This window comes from Protopterus annectens, chromosome 9.part0, assembly GCF_019279795.1.
Source record: "Protopterus annectens isolate FY-2018-M chromosome 9.part0, PAN1.0, whole genome shotgun sequence".
Classification (NCBI taxonomy): domain Eukaryota; kingdom Metazoa; phylum Chordata; order Ceratodontiformes; family Protopteridae; genus Protopterus; species Protopterus annectens.
The window spans coordinates 25,416,471-25,435,806 of record NC_056743.1 but is presented as its reverse complement, the minus strand read 5'-3'; the positions used below and the strand labels follow the sequence as shown (position 1 = coordinate 25,435,806).

The window sequence follows — 19,336 nt, the reverse complement described above, 5'->3', positions numbered from 1 at the left end:
GCTGTTTGGAAAGATGCGATATGCTCAGAAATGTTTAAATGTTATTTAAGTGTTACAAAGTATGCTTAAGCTGGTATTAGGAATAATACATGCACACACAGAAGTGGCAAGCATTATGACTGCAGTTTTAAAACATAAGAATGGCTGCTTTGTCAGGTATAATACAGAATGTAAATAATGCACGGTACTAAACTATACTGACAAATGTAGGGCTGCAGATTGTAATGATGCAAGGTCGATCTGAATAGAAACAAGCATGTGAGTCGATTTCAGTGTAGGTATTCTGCAGACAGAGGAAAAAGGATGTTATTATCGTGATAGGAGCAGGTATTCAAACTGTGGTAGAGAAAGAAAAAAGACAATAAAGGAAGATTTGTGGCAGTGACAGTATACTGGAAAAGAAACAGATTTACTTAGGTGGGAATTTACATTATCCCTAAATCTGCATTTAGAGAGCTTAAAATGATTATGGGGAGAAATAATCTGTTTCCAGTAGGGCATTTGTGATGACCCGCATTACATCTGTATCACTGAAGGTGCGGCAGTATTACCAGAAGGGAAACAAATTTAGAAGACAGATTTTTAAAGCATATTGAAATACTTAAAACACACCTTTTTACCTCTTGTATTCTAACTCTCCAAATAAAACTCAACCTTAACACATGTTTGGAGAAAGGGGTTCTAATACTCGCTAAAGAAAGTATGACAATGTTCTAATACAAGAATAGGGCTATTGATGGAAATTGTACGTATAATGCAAATATACAATAATGGAAAGAGTTATTATGATTAATTTTCAGTGCTAATCTACTTTTCACGTCACAATTACTAATTATAAAAAAATAGTGTGGATCATCATACAGTGTGTTCAACAGAAATGGGTGGCTACTATGCAGATACCATTAAGACAGGAACAACAAAAGCTAAAGTATTACTGATGTTACATAAACACAACACAATCAGAATGTACTACACCATTTTAACTGGCTATCATCAATTGTGCAGAATCTACATAACGTACCATTTTTAAGGAGTTAAAGATCAGGTTATGCAGTAGATAGATAGGGTAGAAACAAGGAACAATGCACTGCAAGTCTGAACACCCAGTAATGCACAGATACTGAATAGGCTTCAAGGCTTGAACAATTTAACATGCAAGTATAGAATGTGTTGCAAAGCTGGAACGCTGTAACATGCGAGTATAGAATGTGCTGCAAAGCTGGAATGCTGTAACATGCGAGTATAGAATGTTCTGCAAAGCTGGAACACTCGGTAACATGTGAATATAGAATGTGCTGCAAAGCTGGAACACTCAGTAACATGTGAGAATGGAATGTGCTTGACAGTGTTTCCCAAAATTATACTTCCATCTTGGATACAAACCTGAACATCTAGCTATGGCCACTTGTGGAAGGTTGGGTGCCGGGCTGGCAACTTGACACTGTAAATCTCCACTGCCAATCATGAGTGGACAGGTGATCTGCTGTGGCGACAAAGCTGAAAGAAGACGACTTTAATATGTTATGTACAAAAACTAAACTACTGAGATATCCAGATTTCAGCTACATAGTATTACCTAACCTCGGCACAGAGTCAGAAGAAATGCTACAATTTCTGCTTTACATTTCTGGGGAGGATATACAGAAAAAAATGTTAACAATGATTTATTTAAATTAAAATCTTTATTAAAAAATTGCTGGTAGTATTCGGTAAGGTACAGCATCTGTGTACCGTTTCCACTCCTTGCCATACTTGCTACGGCAGCGATGTTCATCCCTGATGCATCGATGCACCAGTAAGATGGTCATGTATACAATATAGAAATAAGGAAGTATGTGCTGAAAGCCACATGTCAGACAGTAGGACAGGGAGCCCATCAGGTCTCCGGTATAGTTGAAGTGACGTGCGAGGCCCCAGAATCCAGATGTAAGCAGCTTGCTATGGTGCTTCTTCCCATCCACAGAAGTGTAACTACATTCAATGTAGGTAGGCTTTTTACCCCAGATCCTGCAGTTGCCATCAGTTCTTCGAAAGAGGTCCTTCTGGTGATTGGTCATTCTGAATATGTAGTAGCCAGTGAGGCCAAAGAGAAGGATTGCAATGGAACCAGCTGTGGACAGCTGTACTGGGTTGTACACTAAATACAGTCCCTGGAAGACAAAACAATTTTTATTTTTAACATGTCAAGGTTTCCGTTTAGCCTTGTCCAGAAAGTACAGTTTTGTACCTACCATAAATGTAGATGTCCGATAGACATGCAACTGCAGTCATAACATGTGGGTTGTCCTGCCTCATTTCTCTCCGACGTCAGAGCGGCTGGAGTACATAAGCATCAGCCGACGCCATTTTCTTCAGTGTTTCTTGCCCCAGATGCCAGGTGCCCTCCAAGGAAGGCTGTAATCAAATTGGAAGACAAAAACAGGATTCCAAACAAATACATGAGCAATAAAACAAATACACCATAACAGATATCCCCAGCTAAGAGTAAGGGGGATAGGAGTGGACCCTAGGCATAGAGGGGTATGGAGGGAGGGAAAACCCGACTGCAGTTGCATGTCTATCGGACATCTACATTTATGGTAGGTACAAAACTGTACCATGTCCTTCAAGAATGCAACTGCAGTCATAACATGTGGGTAGAATACCATAGCTTAGCTGGGGGAGGAGGTATGCTCTAGGAAAGAGATGGTGTGGCAATCAAACCCTGCAGGACTGCCGAAGCAAAGCCTGCTCTGGATCTGGAGTATAGAGGGAGATTGTAGTGTTTGGAGAATGTATGCACGGAGCTCCATGTAGCAGCTTCTAGAATGTCCTTTGTAGGCACCCCTCTTAAAAATGCTGTAGAGGTGGCTGTAGCTCTGGTGGAATGTGGTCTGACATAGGCTGGAACAGTCTTCCCATGAAAGGAGTAACAGAATCTGATGCAATGTCCAATCCATTTAGAAATAGTCTGTTTTGAAATTGCTTTTCCTTGGACTGCAGGGGCGTAAGCTACAAAAAGCTGTTCAGACTTCCTACTGGCCTTGGTTCTGTCCAGGTAGTATTGAAGTTGTCTATGAATGTCCAAGGTATGCAAAAGTCTTTCCCCCTTATTCTCAGGATTGGGGAAAAAAGCAGGCAGATGAATGGCTTGATTTAGAGAAACCCTAGATACCACCTTTGGCATAAAAGTAGGGTTGGTCCTTAATGAAACCCTGTCTCTGTGGAAAATAATAAAGGGTGGTATTGCCATTAGGGCCTGTAGCTCCGAAACCCTTCTTGCTGAGGTAATTGCCAACAGGAAAGCTGTTTTCCATGAGAGAAATTGCAAGTCAACTGAAGCTGCTGGCTCAAAAGGAGGTAGAGTCAGTTTTTCTAAGACAAAATTGAGGTCCCAGGCTGGCACTGGGGCCTTTCTTGGTGGCTTAATGTTCTTGATTCCCCTGAGGAATTGTCTTAGTAAGGGGTGAGAGAAAACAGGAGGATCAGTGTTGTATCTAGCTGAAATAGCAGATGCATGAATCTTTATTGAAGAATATGAGAGGCTGCTCTGTAACATATCTGCCAAATATTCCAAGATGAGTGGGATGTTCAGTAATGATGCATCATGTCCCTTGCTGGTATTCCAATTGCTGAATCTTTTCCACTTTGCTAAGTAAACCTTTCTGGTGGATGGTCTTCGAGCCTCTGTTAGTATCCGCTGAACTTCCTTGGAGAGATAAGCTGAAGTTATTTATGGGATCTCCCAGGCTGTTAGCTGCAGTGTCTGAAGGTTTGGATGCAGTGTTTCGAAATTGTGTTGAGTCAAAAGTAGAGGCCACTGAGGGAGGGCCCACCTCCTGGTGTGACATATGCTCCGTAGTAGTGGGTACCAGTGTTGTCTTGGCCAATCCGGAGCTATTATGATTCCCTTGGGCTTCTCTGCTTTGATCTTTAATAATACTGAGGTAATCAGTGGCAGAGGTGGGAATGCATAGATTGCTAGAGAGTTCCAGTTGAATGAAAGGGCATCTATTTTCCAAGCCTTTGGATGGTAAGTCCTTGTGCAAAATTTTGGTAGAATATGATTGAGGTGAGAGGCAAATAGGTCCACTTCTGGCTTACCCCATGTCGAAGTGAGTTGTCTGAAAGCCTTCGGATGTAACCTCCACTCGTGTGGATCTGTGAAATTCCTGCTTAGGCTGTCCGCCAACACATTGTCTTTTCCTGGAACAAACTGGGATTGTAACTGGATGTTTAGACTCAGTGATTTCTCCCAAAGCTGCATTGTCAGTCTGCAAAGGGGGTAAGAGTGGGTGCCCCCCTGCTTGTTTATGTACCACATCACAGTGGTGTTGCCTGTCCGTATCATTAAATGGCCTTGCTGGAGTTGGTGTTGAAAAGCCTCGATAGCATGCATTACTGCCAGCATTTCCTTTTGGTTTATATGCAGGTGTGTTTCCTTTGGAGACCATTGTCCTTGTATACACCTGCCTTCCATGTGCGCCCCATCCAAGGTCTGAGGCGTCTGTAGTCATGGTCTGTGTTATCTGTGGTTTTTTGAATGACATACCTGTGTTTTCCTGGCTCACCGAGGCCCACCATAGGAATTCCTTTTGTAGGCATGGAATGAGTGGTATGATTGTCTCCAAGTTGTTGCTGTGTTGAGACCAAATGCTTTTAGGTACCATTGAAGCTTTCTCATGTGTAGTTTTGCTAATGGAACCAGGAGAATGCAGGATGCCATGTAACCCAGGGCCTGTAGGAATCTCCTTGCAGTCATCTGGGTGAGTTTTGCTAAACCTTTGAAGTATTGAGTTAACTTCTCTTGTTTGTCTTCTGTCAGGTAAGCCATCTGAGAGGCTGTGTCTAGTTTGGCTCCTAAGAAGATTATTTGCTGGGATGGCTGCAGTCTTGACTTTTGGAAGTTGACTGTGTATCCCAGAGCTTGAAGTAATCGTATGACATAATCCAGGTTTTTTGTCAGCATCAATTTGTCGTCCGCTTGTATGAGGCAGTCGTCCAGGTACGGGTAAATTTGTATACCCTGGAGCCTGCAATGAGCAATTACTGAAGCCAGGCATTTTGTAAATACTCTGGCAGTAGATAAGCCAAATGGCAATGCTGAGAATTGATAATGCTCTGGCCCTGCAAGAAATCTGAGGTATCTTCTGCAGCTGTGTCTGATAGGGACATGCAGGCATACCTCCTTGAGGTCCAGAGTAATCAGCCACGACTCCTTGCCCAGCATGGGAAGGAGTTGCTGTAGAGTCAGCATTTTGAACTTTGGTACTATGAGAAAGGTGTTTAATGCGGACAAGTCCAGTATTGGTCTCCATTGAGATTCTTTTCTTGGAACAAGGAACAGTCTTGAGTAAAACCCCTGTTCTTGTTCTTGTTGTGGAACTCTTTCTATTGCTTTCATTCGAGTCAGCAGAGTGATTTGCTTGATAGCCTCTGCGCTTTGATGTTGTGGTAGATTTGGCATGCCTTGTTTTCTTGGTAAGGTATGAAAATGAAACCTGTACCCTCGGTCTATAATGTCCAAAATCCATTTGTCCTTTGTCAGTCTGTGCCAGTTTTCTGTAAACAGAGATAATTTCCCACCCAAGGGAGCTTCTAGTTGTTCCCTGGTAGGCGGTAGTAGGGGAAAGTCATTGAGTTTGTGGTTGTTGGGCAGGTGAAACCCCTGCGTCACTTCTTTGGTTTCCTGGCTGCCATTGTCACCCCCTGTAAGGGCCTCTGTATTGGCCTCTTCTTCGGCCACGTCTGTTCTTACCCCTTTGAAACTTTTCTGGATTAGGAAAGGACCAGTTTTTTGAAGGCCAATTCCTACTGAATCTGGGGGGGGTTGAACCTGGAGGAAATGTTTCACAGTCTGAACTGATTTTGCTTTTTCTTCGATGGTCTTTAACACATCCTTAGCATTTGCACCAAAAAGCTTGTTCTTTTCCAAAGGTGCATCCAGAAGTTTTGCTTTTACATGATCTGGTAGAGGTTGATCTTTTAACCAAGCATGTCTACGCATCACTGCCCCTGTCATAGCTGCCCTACATGAAGCTTCCAGTGCATCATATCCACACTGCAGGAAGTGATTGCTTACTTGCTGAGTGTTATGTACAGCTTCCTGCAAAGTCTTCCTGTCTAAAGGATCAGGAGAAGCTAATGTTTTTTGTAAATCTTCTAAGAGATAATCCTGATATTGGAACATATGAAAAAGGCAATTTAAAGCTCTCATAGATAAGGTAGTGGATGTGTAAATCATTTTACCCCATCTCTCTAATGACCTTGCGTCCCTGTTGGAGGGCAAAGGATTTTTTGAGGTGGAGGCTGAAACTCCTTTAGGCCCCTGTGAAATAGTTTCCAAATCAGCAGTATGGGCCCTGAATAAATGGGAATGAGTTTCTGGGACCCTGTAATACCTGTCTGGCTTGGCTGGAGCAGGAGGAAGAGAATCAGGGGTAGCACTAGAATCAGAATACAAATCATCCAGAACATCAAGTACAGGAGGAATAGCTAAGGGCCTGTGCTGAGGCTTCTTAAGGAAAGTCCTAAGGCATTTCCTAGAATCAGAATATTCCTGACCCTGCCACTTGAAATGTTCCCTCATGGTGTGCAGAACTTCCCCAAAAGACATATCCTCAGGAGGGGAGGCCGAAGGTATGGAATCTTCTGCATCCGAGTCCTCATAGGTCTGGAAGAGCTCTTCCTGGCTATCAGAGTGGACGGAGCCCTCAGAGTCATCATCAGAAGGAGAAGGGTCAGAGGTTTCAACCCAGGGCCTTTTATCAGGAGGAGGCTGGGATGCTCTCTCAGGATGGGCCTGTGAACCTCTGATCATGGAAATTAAATCAGCAGCCATGGACATAATTTGTGTCTCCGGAGTCGGCTGAGGTAAGGATTTGGAAGCAATATGCTTTGTTTTGCTGGCTGCCTTAGCCCTAGTGTAGGCCTTAATAGACATGGCCATAGGAGGCCTGGCAGCTCCACGTGCAGGAGTGACCTTGTCTACAGCAATGGTCTCGGGTATTTCCTCGGTTTCGGTATCCGGAGGAAAGTCAATAACTGGCGTCGGAGTAATGTCTAGAATCGGAGTAGTCGGTAATGCGGTGTCTTCGGTTCGGAGCGCTGGAGAGACCGTCTCAGAGGGAACCGGGGCACTCGCGCTAGGTTTTGGCGTGGAGTCGGTGGTAGACGCGGGCCGAGGATGTTGGTCCCGGTCTTTTCGCTTTTTGGGAGTTTGCGATGTCGGAAGATCCGACGGCATGGTGTAAGCAAATTTATCGCATGAAAAAATCTTCAGCAAACTCCGCCCAGCGCCTGATAGTGCGCTTGTTGAAGCGAGCACAGGCTACACAGGCCGAGACGTCGTGGTCTGGGCCCAGGCAAGGGAGGCAGTAAGAGTGGAAATCCTTATGAGGTATTTGTTTACCACAAAAAAGACAACTGTTAACTTTTTCAGTAATTTCTGACATCGGCTGAGGCAAGAAAAGGTCCCCAACGGGGTACTTAGCTTTTTTGATGAGTTCGGTATCGTAGAATACAGGAGCTGACTGACCGGCACTTGCGAACTGCTTCTGCTTCGGGCACCGCGCGGCAAGAAAGACTGAAGAAAATGGCGTCGGCTGATGCTTATGTACTCCAGCCGCTCTGACGTCGGAGAGAAATGCGACATCAGCCGACGTCGGACCCAGACTTTGGAATCCGGCCGACCGAGGGCTGCCTGAGGCAGGACAACCCACATGTTATGACTGCAGTTGCATTCTTGAAGGACATCACACCTACACACAAAGCTGCCCAGATTATATTTTCATTTTCCTAAACTGCAAATTATAAGAACTGTTCCAAGATCAAACAGCTAGGAAAATCAAACTATAACCTCATTTCTCTCTTACCTTGTGCTCTACCATGGGAACCCACTAATACAATGGAAGAACCAGAATTTATAAAGCAAAATAATACAGGCTAAAATAGTTTAAACCTAGTAATTTCAGCTTCTGAAATCAGTGTCTTTTGATAGAATTTGGTAATTTGAACGGCATCATCCAAACAAAATTGTTTCAGTGCTTAGAATATAAAGCAACAAACTCTGTCATAGCTTGCAATGGTCTTCAATGATTTGTACATTTTAATACAAAGCTCTCTTTATTCATTGTTTTTGTCTTATGTTACAATGACAACAGACTTACCTAGTCATCACTGTGGACTGTATAAGATTGTCTTGTACACTTGGGTACTGGAGTATCAGACGTTACTTATGTGGAGACTGAGGGAATCAAACCCATAACTACAGGATGACGTTAATTAAGAGCTTTTAGACTTAATGATATAACTTTGCCTCGTACTGCTTTCTAGCTGTCCGAAGGAAGATGTTAACAATCGGAGCCTGCTGATGCCTGTCTACCTTTGGTGGCAGTCACAAACCAAATGCACAACACCCATGATGCTCTCCATTTGTGTCTTGCACATCAGCTACTCCATCACACATGCCGCTATGCAGCAGTCCTTAATCAAGGCATAAACACTCATCTAGGAGTATAGTCAATGCACAGACCACCATCTAGAAGCACATCACATTACGTGTAAACCTCACAATGAGCTCCATCTGATAGTTCTGGGTTTCAGGTCCTTAGTCTTTACAAGCATCATGTGTGATACACAAGTCACTTAAGAGGAATTTGTAATGACTTGTGACTCACCAGACACATACACTGCTACTATTTCTTCTTTTTCAAACACTTAACAGGAACAGGTAATACATTTGTGAGGGAAGCTGACAATAACTGCTATCACCAGACACATGGCTGCCTTGCCTTCTTCTTCTTAAAGTTGAACAACAGTTTTATGAACTTCTTTACAACTTTAAAATTTGTTCCTGAAGCTTACAGCACATTCGCTGATGTGTCCTTGCCTAGGGAAGAGCATGCTAAAGTCTGAGGTACTATGAAGACAGTATATTTGTGCAAGAACTTATAACTGTAGACATCCAAATGATCACTGCTGCAATATTACTAACTGAGGGGATACTATGCCAGCATTCCAAAGCCTGGATGCCCTCTTCTTGCACCCAACATATGACTTAATTCTGAAGGAGGCAAAGGTACATAAGGGACACATCAGTGTAAATTAGTTCAGGACGTTCTTTCCAAAGAATGAGGAAATGGCGCCAAAGTAGAGGAAACGATACACATATGTACCTGTCAAAAAGGAGAGGAGGAAAAAAGGAATCCACCTTCAGCAAACAAAAAGAAAAAGGCAAAAAGTGGGCGTGACTCATTACTGCAACAGTGACCAGATGGACAGCTACTATTATTTTATTTGTATTTGTTTTCTGGGGTAGAGCACTGATCTCCATGAACCCCTGTGAAAGGGGTCTGGTTAACTGACTTGCTCAGTCAGCAGTTAGGCCATGGAGGCTGAGGGAATCAAACCCTGCACCTCTGGACCAAAGGAAACACTGCTATGTTAAGTTCTTAAACAACTGTACTATGTCCTTTCTTGGAACATTCTAATAACAGTACTAACTGATTGGAGAGTCGGCTGAGGGAATCAAACCCTGCACCTCTGGACCAAAGGAAACACTGCTATGTTAAGTTCTTACACAACTGTACTATGTCCTTTCTTGGAACACTCTAATAACATTACTAACTGATTGGAGAGTCCCAAAGCTAAAAGGTTTTGCTGAGTTATGTTCCAAAAGACCCTGAAGAAGGATGGACTTTGCAAACTCCACTCTAGTTCCAGAGAATACATCAATCTTGTAATGTTTGGTGAAAGTGAGACTAAAGGACCAAGTTGCTGTTTCAAGGATAGCTCTATTATTTATTTATTTATTTCACATTTATTAACCAGGTTAGTCCAACTGAGTTTGCAAACAAACCCATTTTCAGTGGAGACCCGAGGGGAAAAGCCCCAGCAAACATAAATAAAAATGAAGTGACAATATACAACTATTAAATAACAATCACAATATAAAATAATTGTAAAAAAGAAAAGGTTATTAACTATTTGCATTGCATTGATAGTACGCAACCCATTTTCAGTGGAGACCCAAGGGGAAAGAGCCCCTGCAAATATAAGCAAAGATAAACATACAGGACAAAAACTATTAAAAACAACACTGCAAACACAAAATTAATTATAAAGAGAAAAACAAAAAAAATGATGAACATTAAGGGTTGCCGTGATAGCAGTGGACTAAAATTTACTACATATGAGAGTAAAAACAAAAAGATAATCGTTGTTCAAAAGAAGGACAACGTATAGACATTAATAGGAAGTGGGGGGGCATAGTGTGGAGAATGGGAGGGGGCTATAGTAGTACAGCTGAGGGTTTAGGAGAGCTAAAGCAGTAACAAAGAAAGAAAGTTAGGAGATGCAACAGGTTATACAGTGGGAGATACTAACACCACGTGTGGTCAATGCAACGACATCATTTCAAGTTTAGTAGGTGGGATTTAAGCTCCTTTTTAAAACAGGGAAAGGAAAGGTTGGATCTAATACGAAAAGGGAGTTTGTTCCAATTTAGTGAGACAGAGTGTTTGTAAAGTAGTTTGCCAATATTCCTTTTGGGTTTATAAACTGAGAGAAGATGCTAGAATCCATACCCTTGAAAAACTCCCAGAAGAGGCTGCAGGTCTAGTGGAATGTGCCTTAACCAGTGTTTGGAGTTGCTTGCCATGGAAAGAACAACAAAAGGAAAAGGCTTTTGAACTCCAGTTAGAAATAGTTTGGAAACAAGGGACCCTGACATCCTGTCTTGAAAAGATGCAAAAGGGTAGTTAGATTTTCTCACCGATTTAGTTTTATCCAAATAAAATTTGAGCTGAATACGTACATTTAAGGAATGCAAGCTCCACTTTCCCTTATTCTAAGGTGAAGGGGACATGGTAGACCAGTTGATGGCCTTTGTGAGAGATCTCATTAACTTTAAGCATAAAGGAAGGGTTAGTTCAAAGAGCAACAGCCTTTTGGAAAATGAGAAATGGTGGAATGGCTATTAATACTTGTAGCACTGATGCCATCTCAGAAGAAGTCATAGTTACCAGTAATACAGTTTTCCAGGAGCAAACCTTACGAGAGGAAGCTGCAGCAGGCTCAAAAACAGAAAAGATAAGCTTTTCCAGGATGTAATTCATATCCCAAGAAAGGGGATAGTGCTCCTTGGTGGTATAATGTGTAGGACACCTTTCAAAAACTATATGACCTCAAATAGAGGAGAAAGAAGTCGATCTAGAGATAGGCACGCAAAAATGGCTGTCAGATGTGCTGAGATAGAAGAGACTGCCAGTCAAGCACTTAACAACTCACACACGTAAACAAGAATAGTAGGAATTCCCAGTTGACAAGGGTTATGATTCTTTTGTAGCACCATAAGGAAAATCTTTTCAGTTTAAAAACATCATCAGTTATCAAGCTTCCTGTAAAAATTACAGTTGTGTACACTTACCATAAATGTATATGTTCGAGTGTATTCACTGTTGCAGTCATCACATTTGGATTATTAGCCCTCAGTCAGACTGATTATCAAAGTCTTGGGACCTGCGTCAGTTGCCGTCTCATCTTCCATGACGTCAGGTACTCAGGGGTAAAGCATGCAGCCGACGCCATTACATCTGTTTTTCTTGCCTCAGATGTCAAGTGCCTCCATAATGGGAAGTAATTATATATACAAGGTTACACTTCCAAGAAAAAAGCAAATACACCTAAAAGCTTTAAGCATAGTAAACAAGAATATAGGTATAGCCAAAAGAAGTCAGGGGGCTGGAGGGAGGGTAACCAGGACTGCAACTGTGAATACACTCAAACATCTACATTTATGGTAAGTGTACACAACTGTACTATGATGTTTTTCGTGTTCACTGTTGCAGTCATTACATTTTGGTAATCTGCTGGCAGGCTGCCCTCAGTCGGCCTGATTAACAAAGTCTTGGGTCCTGCGTTGGTTGTTGTCCCTTCTTCCATGACGTCAGGGGTATAAAACATGCAGCCAACGCCATTACATCAGTCTTTCTTGCTGTCCAGTGCCCGAAGCAGAAGCAGTTCGCAAGTGCCGGTCGGCCGACTCCTGAAATTTTTGTTTTCGAGTTTCTGAACCGAAGTCTTCAACTTAAAGCTAAGTACCCCATTGGGGAAACTTTTTCTTGCTCCTTACCGATGTCAGTAAAAGTTAATAATTGCATTACTTGTGGAAAGCAAATACCTCACAAAGATTTTCATTTGTACTGTATTCCTTGCCTAGGCCCTGACCACGACGTACCTTGCTGTCGATTTTGTGCTTTATTTAATCAGCGCACTATCCGTCGGTATTTTTTTGCCTCTAAATATTTCGGTTCTCAGTTTAATTATCCAGAAATGACGTTGGTTAGCCATCCGACTACCAGAATTCTGAAAAAAACGCAAAGAAAAAGACAGACAGGCCATTGAAGTCCAAAACTGCCGATGACGCTTCTCCTAAGCCAGTCGCCAGTTCGCCGGTACTCAGTGAGGCGCTTTCGCAGCCCCTGATACCCGCTACTTCTGACTTGCAGGCATCTACTGAGACCCATTCGGAGTCCGGTATGCCGGGAGATGCTTCTCCTATGGAACCCATGGATGTCTCTACCTTGGATGTGTCCGGAGCCGCTGTGCAGGCACCAGCTTCTGAGGGTGTATTCAGGCCTAGAGAATTGCATATTAAACCGACTCCACCTTCTATTCTAAGGCCTAAATCTCTATCTATGTCTAAAGAATCGACGCCCAGGCCACATGTTCAGGCCCCTATGCCTAAAAAACAAATTATCAAAATGGCTGAAGATCTTATTTTAATCAGGGGTAGTCAACCCCCCACTCTAAGAGGCCAAGGTCTGAGCTTGACTATGATTCTTCTGATCAGGACACTGTTTCTTCTAATTCTTCAAATGAACTAGATTTGTCCATACCTACCTATGAGGATTCTGATGCAGAGGATTCCATTCCCTCTGCCTCCCTCCCGGAGGACTTTTCTTTTGGGGAAACTTTACATACCTTAAGGGAGCATTTCCACTGGGAGAGTCAGGAATTTTCTGAAACTAAAAAGAGGCCTAGGGATTTCCTCCTTCTACATCAGCATAGGCCTTTGGCTATACCTCCTGTACTAGACATTGTTGATGATGTGTTTTCAGAATTCAGTTTGGCACCTGATTCCCTGCCTCCGGCTCATAGTAAACCTGACAGATACTACAGGGTTCCTGAGTCCCACAAGTTCCTTTTCAAAAATCTTGTTGCAGATCCAGAGACTTTCAAAGGGGCCCAAGGGCATTAAGGCTTCTACTGCTAAAAATCCTACCCCTTCTGATAGAGACTCCAGGGCACTGGATAGATGGGGTAAAAAGGTTTATACTTCTGCAACCTTGGCAACCAGGGCTTTAAACTGCCAATTTCATATGCTAAAATATCAACATCATACTATGGGACTGCTTAAACAGAAAATGATGTTGATTTCTGACTGTGTGGAAAATAAAGATTTACAGGATTTATTGCATTCTGCTGAACAAGTTGGAAAACATACTTTGCAATGTGGTTTTGATTCTTTAGAGGGCTCTTGCAGGGCTGCTGTTACTGGGGCTGTGCTTAGAAGGCATGCTAGGCTTAAGGAGCAATCTCTGCCTGATCATGTTAAAGCAAAATTGTTGGATGCTCCTTTAAATCAGGACCGCCTGTTTGGCAATAAGGCTGAAGAAGTTCTAAAAAAGATGGAAGATAAAGCTAAATCTATGCAAACTGTAAAAGATTTCTTACAAGGGTAACTTCAGAGATTTAGTAGGCACTGCCCTACTAAGAATTGGTCCTTTCCAGCTCCTTCCAGATCCACTCAAGCCAAACCCAGACACACCAAAAGCACCAGGTTTCAGTCCCAAGGGATTCTCAGAACTAAGCAATGGGGGTGCCCACTTCCAAATCTGGAAATAACAAGACACCCCCTATGGTAAACAGTCTCAATGACTTTCCTTTAAAATTACCAAGCACTTACCTTTTAGCCGCCCCTTTGAGGGGAAAGATTGCTCTTCATGCAAAAAACTGGGAACTCATAACCCAGGACAAATGGGTTTTAAATATAGAGTCCCAGGGATACAGATTTCATTTCCACACATTGCCAACACCAAACGGGTGCCCAGACCTGCCCCCAAATCAGTAGGCAGAGGCTCAGAAACAAATACTTTCCCTCTTAAATGTGGGGGCTATTCAACCGGTACCAGAAGAGGAAAAGGGACAGGGTTTCTATTCCAAGCTTTTCCTGGTACCCAGAAAAGACAAATCATCGTGTCCAATTCTGGACCTGTCTACTCTAAACACCTTTCTGGACATTACAAAATTCAAGATGCTGACTCTTAACCAGTTACTTCCTAGGCTAGGCAATGATGCCTGGTTGGCAACTCTAGATTTAAAAGAAGCTTACCTGCATAACCCAATCAGGGAATCTTGCAGAAGATACCTACGCTTCAAAGCAGGCTACTTGCATTATCAGTTCTCTGCACTGCCCTTTGGCTTGTCTACTACGCACAGGGTATTCATAAAATGCCTGGCACCAGTACTTGCACTTTGTAGGCAAAGAAATATTCAAATATATCCAGACCTGGACGATTGTCTAATTCGGGCAGAAAACCAGGCCATACTTATAAATCATCTGGCAGTTCTAAAAAGGGTTTTAACTTGTCTAGGGTACACCAAGAAATCACAACTGGTACCCTCTCAACAGATTACATTCCTGGGTGCAAGCTTGAATACAACTGCCCAGATGGCTTTCCTCACACCAGAAAAGCAAATTCATTTGGTACCTTACTTCAAACAAGTGGCCACAAAAACCCTGCTATCTGCAAGACAAATACTGCAAGCCTTGGGGTTCATGACATCCTGCATTCTTCTAACTCCATATGCAAGACTGCATATGAGGAAACTTCAGTGGTACTTAAAAAGTCTATGGAGTCAACATTGTCACAGCCTGGAAACAATGATTCCTATCATACAATGCCTACACCTGGAGTTCCTATGGTGGGCAGAAGCCTGCCACCAAAACAAGGGACTACCATTCACACTACCCCCTGCCACTCAAACCCTAACTACAGATGCATCAGACTATGCATGGGGGGCTCACCTGACAGGGAAGTGCATTCAGGGCAAATGGAAGCCAAATCAAATGCATCTACATATCAATCAAAAAGAAATGTTAGCTGTACAGAATGCTCTGACAGCCTTCAAGGACTGCACTCATCCAAGACAACTAATGGTAAAGATGGACAACACCACGGTTATGTGGTACGTAAACAAGCAGGGGGGTACACATTCCTACCCCCTCTGCAGACTAGCCATGGCCTTGTGGAACACGGCCTTCAGCTACCAAGTGCAACTACAAGCTCAATTCCTGCCAGGAAAACTGAATACATTGGCAGACGGACTAAGCAGAAATCTCATGGATCCACACGAATGAAAACTGGAACCATGGATTTTCAACATGTTGACAAGCAAATGGGGGAGCCCAGACATAGATCTATTTGCCTCCACACAGAACTACCAGTTGGACAAATTTTGCCCATGAACTCCTCACAAAAAAGCCTGGAAAGTAGAAGCTCTGTCCTTCAGCTGGAAAAACCTATCAGTCTACGCCTTTCCCCCTCTGCCTCTGCTCTCCAAAGTTCTGCTAAAAGTCAAACAGGACAAACCAAAAATGATTTTAATTGCTCCAGACTGGCCACGCCAACACTGGTACCCACTCCTGCGCAGTGTGTCACAAATATCTCCAAGGCACCTGCCTCAGACACCTTCCTTACTGTCTCAGCAGGAGAACTAAATTCTGCACCCTCAGCTCCCAACATTGAACATTACAGCTTGGCTAATCAGTTAAATTCACCCTTATCATCCCTCAGCAAACCTGTGATGGATGTAATCTTGGAGGTGAGAAGACCTAGTACTAGAAAATCTTATGCTGACAAACGGAAAAGATTCTGTGCCTGGAACCGATCTTTAGGGATGAGCACAGCAACGCCCAGTTTACCTCAGATTTTCCAATATTTAACTGAGATGCTTCACAAGGGCCTGTCTTATTCCTCTATTAAAATCCACGCTTCAGCTGTTTCAGCTCACTATAACCCAGAACCACCCCTCTTTTCTCATCCCCTGCTCAAACAGTATCTCAGAGGGGCAAAGAACTTGACACCTCCCAGGAGAGCTCCTACCCCTGCCTGGGACCTTAACTTTGTTTTGGAAAAGCTCACTTTACCTCCTTTCGAGCCAGCTGCTACTGCAGACTTAAAATTTCTTTCTTGGAAAACAGCCTTCCTCTTAGCAATCACTTCAGCTAGAAGGATATCTGAATTACAGGCCCTTATGGCAGTGGAGGCTTTCATCATCTTTCATGCGGACAGGGTATCTCTGAGGACCAATCCATCCTTTATGCCCAAGGTGGTTTCCAGTGTGGCTCTTAACCAGTCCCATTCATTGGCCAACCTTCTATTCCAATCCACAAAACAAAGGGGAACGGATTCTGCATTTTTTGGACGTGCACAGACAGCATAGATTCTACTTGGACAGAACTAAATTTCGAATAAAATCTGAACAATTGCTAGTGGCATTTGCTGCTGGGGCAGAGGGGAAGGCTATTTCAAAACAAACCATTTATAAATGGATAAGCCATTGCATTAATTTCTGCGATAAGCACCACGGAAATCCTATCCCCCAGGGGATCAGATCTCATTCCACCAGGGCTGCATCTACTTCTGCAGCCTTTCTCAGAGGTGTTCCTACCAGGGATATTCTAGAAACTGCTACCTGGAGTTCAGTACATACTTTCACCAAGCATTACTATTTACCAATTTTCTCTAAATCCAGAGCTGCAGGACCTTATAGCTGGTCCTAATGCTGTATAAATCCATCCTCCCAACCATAGCTTTGGGAATCTACCCAAATGTAATGACTGCAACAGTGAAACATGAAGAACATAGTACAGTTGTGTACACTTACCATAAATGTAGATGTCCGAGTGTATTCACTGTTGCAATCCTGGTTACCCTCCCTCCAGCCCCCTGGTTTTCTCTTACTATACCTCTACTTTCTTTTACTATGCTTAAAAGCCTTTTTGGTGTATTTGCTTTTGGTTGGAGGTATATTTTTGTGTTTTTAATTTTATTTGCTCCCCATTTGGGGGGCACCTGACATCTGGGGCAAGAAAAAATGATGTAATGGCTTTGGCTGCATGTTTTATACCCCTGACGTCATGGAAGAAAAGACAACAACCAACGCAGGACCCAAGACTTTGTTAATCAGGCCGACTGAGGGCAACCTGCTGGCAGATTACCTAAATGCAATGACTGCAACAGTGGATAAACTCGAACATTTACATTTATGGTAAGTGCACACAACTGTATTTTCTTTGTGTTTCACTACTGCAGTCATCACATTTGGGTAGATTCCTAAAGCTGAGGATGGGAGGAGGAAATTAGATAGCATTAGGTCCAGCTATAAGGCCCTGCAAGACTGCAATGGCAAAGCCAGCTCTGGATTTAGAGAAAATTGGAAAATGGTAATGCTTGGTGAAGGTATGTACAGAACTCCAGGTAGCAGCTTCTAGGATGTCCCTGGTAGGGACACCTCTGAGAAAGGCTGTAGAGGTAGATGCGGCCCTGGTTGAACGTGGTCTTATCCCCTGTGGGGTAGGTTTTCCATGGTGCTTATAGCAGAAATGAATGCAACGGCCTACCCATTTAGAAATGGTTTGCTTTGAAATGGCCTTCGCCTCTGCCCCTGCAGCAAATGCAAACAGCAGCTGTTCAGATTTCCTGAGAGGTTTAGTCCTGTACAAGTAAAATCTAAGTTGTCTGTGCACATCTAAGGAGTGCAGTATCCGTTCCCTTTTGTTCTGTGGATTAGAAAAGAAGGTTGGCAAATTAATGGACTGATTAAAAGCCGCACTGGATACCACCTTGGGCATGAAGGAGGGATTGGTCCTGAGGGACACCCTGTCCGCATGAAAGATGATGAAAGGCTCCACTGCCATGAGGGCCTGTAATTCAGATACCCTTCTTGCTGAAGTAATGGCTAACAGGAAGGCTGTTTTCCAAAAAAGGAATTTTAACTCTGCATTTGCAGCTGGCTCAAAAGGAGGTAGAGTGAGTTTTTCCAATACAAAGTTAAGGTCTCAGGCTGGAGTTGGGGCTCTTCTGGGTGGTCTTAAGTTTTTGGCCCCTCTGTGGAACTGTTTGAGCAGTGGATGAGAGAAGAGGGGTGGTTCTGTATTGTAATGAGCTGAAATGGCTGAGGCTTGAATTTTGATGGAGGAAAAGGAAAGGCCCTTGTGAAGCATCTCAGTTACGTATTGAATAATATGGGGTAAATTGGGTGCTGCTGTGCCCATCCCCTGAGTTTGGTTCCAGGAACAGAATCGTCTCCATTTTTCAGCATTAGATTTTCTAGTACTAGGCCTCCTTGCCTCCAGAATGACATCCAACACTTGCTTACTGAGGGATGGTAACAGAGCGATCAGGTAATTAGCTAGGCTGCCAGGATCAGGGTTTGAAGCTGAGGGTGCAGAATCTGGCCCTCCTGCTAGGACAGCAGGGTAGGGGTCTGAGGCAGGTGCCATGGTGCCAGCAGTGATACACTGTGCAAGAGGGGGTACCTGTGTTGCCGTGCCCAGTCTGGTGTAATCAGTATAGTCCTTGGTTTGTCCTGTTTGATCTTTAGTAGTACCTTGGAGAGGAGAGGCAGAGGAGGAAAGGCATAAACTGGTGAAGGACAAGGCATCCACTTTCCAAGCTTGTTTGTGGGGAGACCTTGTGCAGAATTTGTCCAATTGATAGTTCTGAGGGGAGGCAAACAGGTCTATCTCTGAGCTCCCCCATTTGTTTCTCAACATGTTGAACATCTTTGGTTCCATTTTCCACTCGTGTGGGTTCATGAGATTTCCGCTTAATTTGTCTGCCAATGTATTTAGTTTTCCTGGCAGGAATTGAGCCTGTAGGTGCACTTGGTAGCTCAAGGCTGTGTTCCACAGAGCCATAGCTAGTCTGCAGAGAGGGTATGAGGGTGCTCCCCTTGCTTGTTTATGTACCACATAACAGTGGTGTTGTCCGTCTTTACCATAAGTTGTTCTGGAAGAATGTGGTCCTTGAAGGCTGTCAGAGCATTCTGTACAGCTAACATTTCTTTTTGATTGATATGCAGGTGCATGTGACTTGGGTTCCATTTGTCCTGAATGCACTTCCCTGCCAAGTGAGCCGCCCATGCACAGTCTGACGCATCTGTTGTTAGGGTTTGGACGGCAGGGGGTAGAGTGAATGGCAGTCCCTTGTTTTGTTGGCAGACCTCTGCCAACCAAAGGAACTCTATCTATAGGCAAGGTACGATAGGAATCATTGCTTCTAGATCC

At 43.4% G+C, this 19,336-nt stretch overlaps 1 protein-coding gene across 1 annotated transcript in view; it reads right to left on the bottom strand.

The window, feature by feature from the left end:
* Window positions 1-1,663: 1,663 nt before the first annotated feature.
* DHCR7 (7-dehydrocholesterol reductase) overlaps window positions 1,664-19,336 on the bottom strand; it is a 775,245-nt gene continuing 757,572 nt past the window's right edge. Inside the window, exon 9 of the mRNA XM_044084804.1 lies at window positions 1,664-2,150. Coding sequence (XP_043940739.1) covers window positions 1,686-2,150 — 465 coding nt within the window. The 3' untranslated portion in view covers window positions 1,664-1,685. The remainder of the gene's footprint in view (window positions 2,151-19,336) is intronic.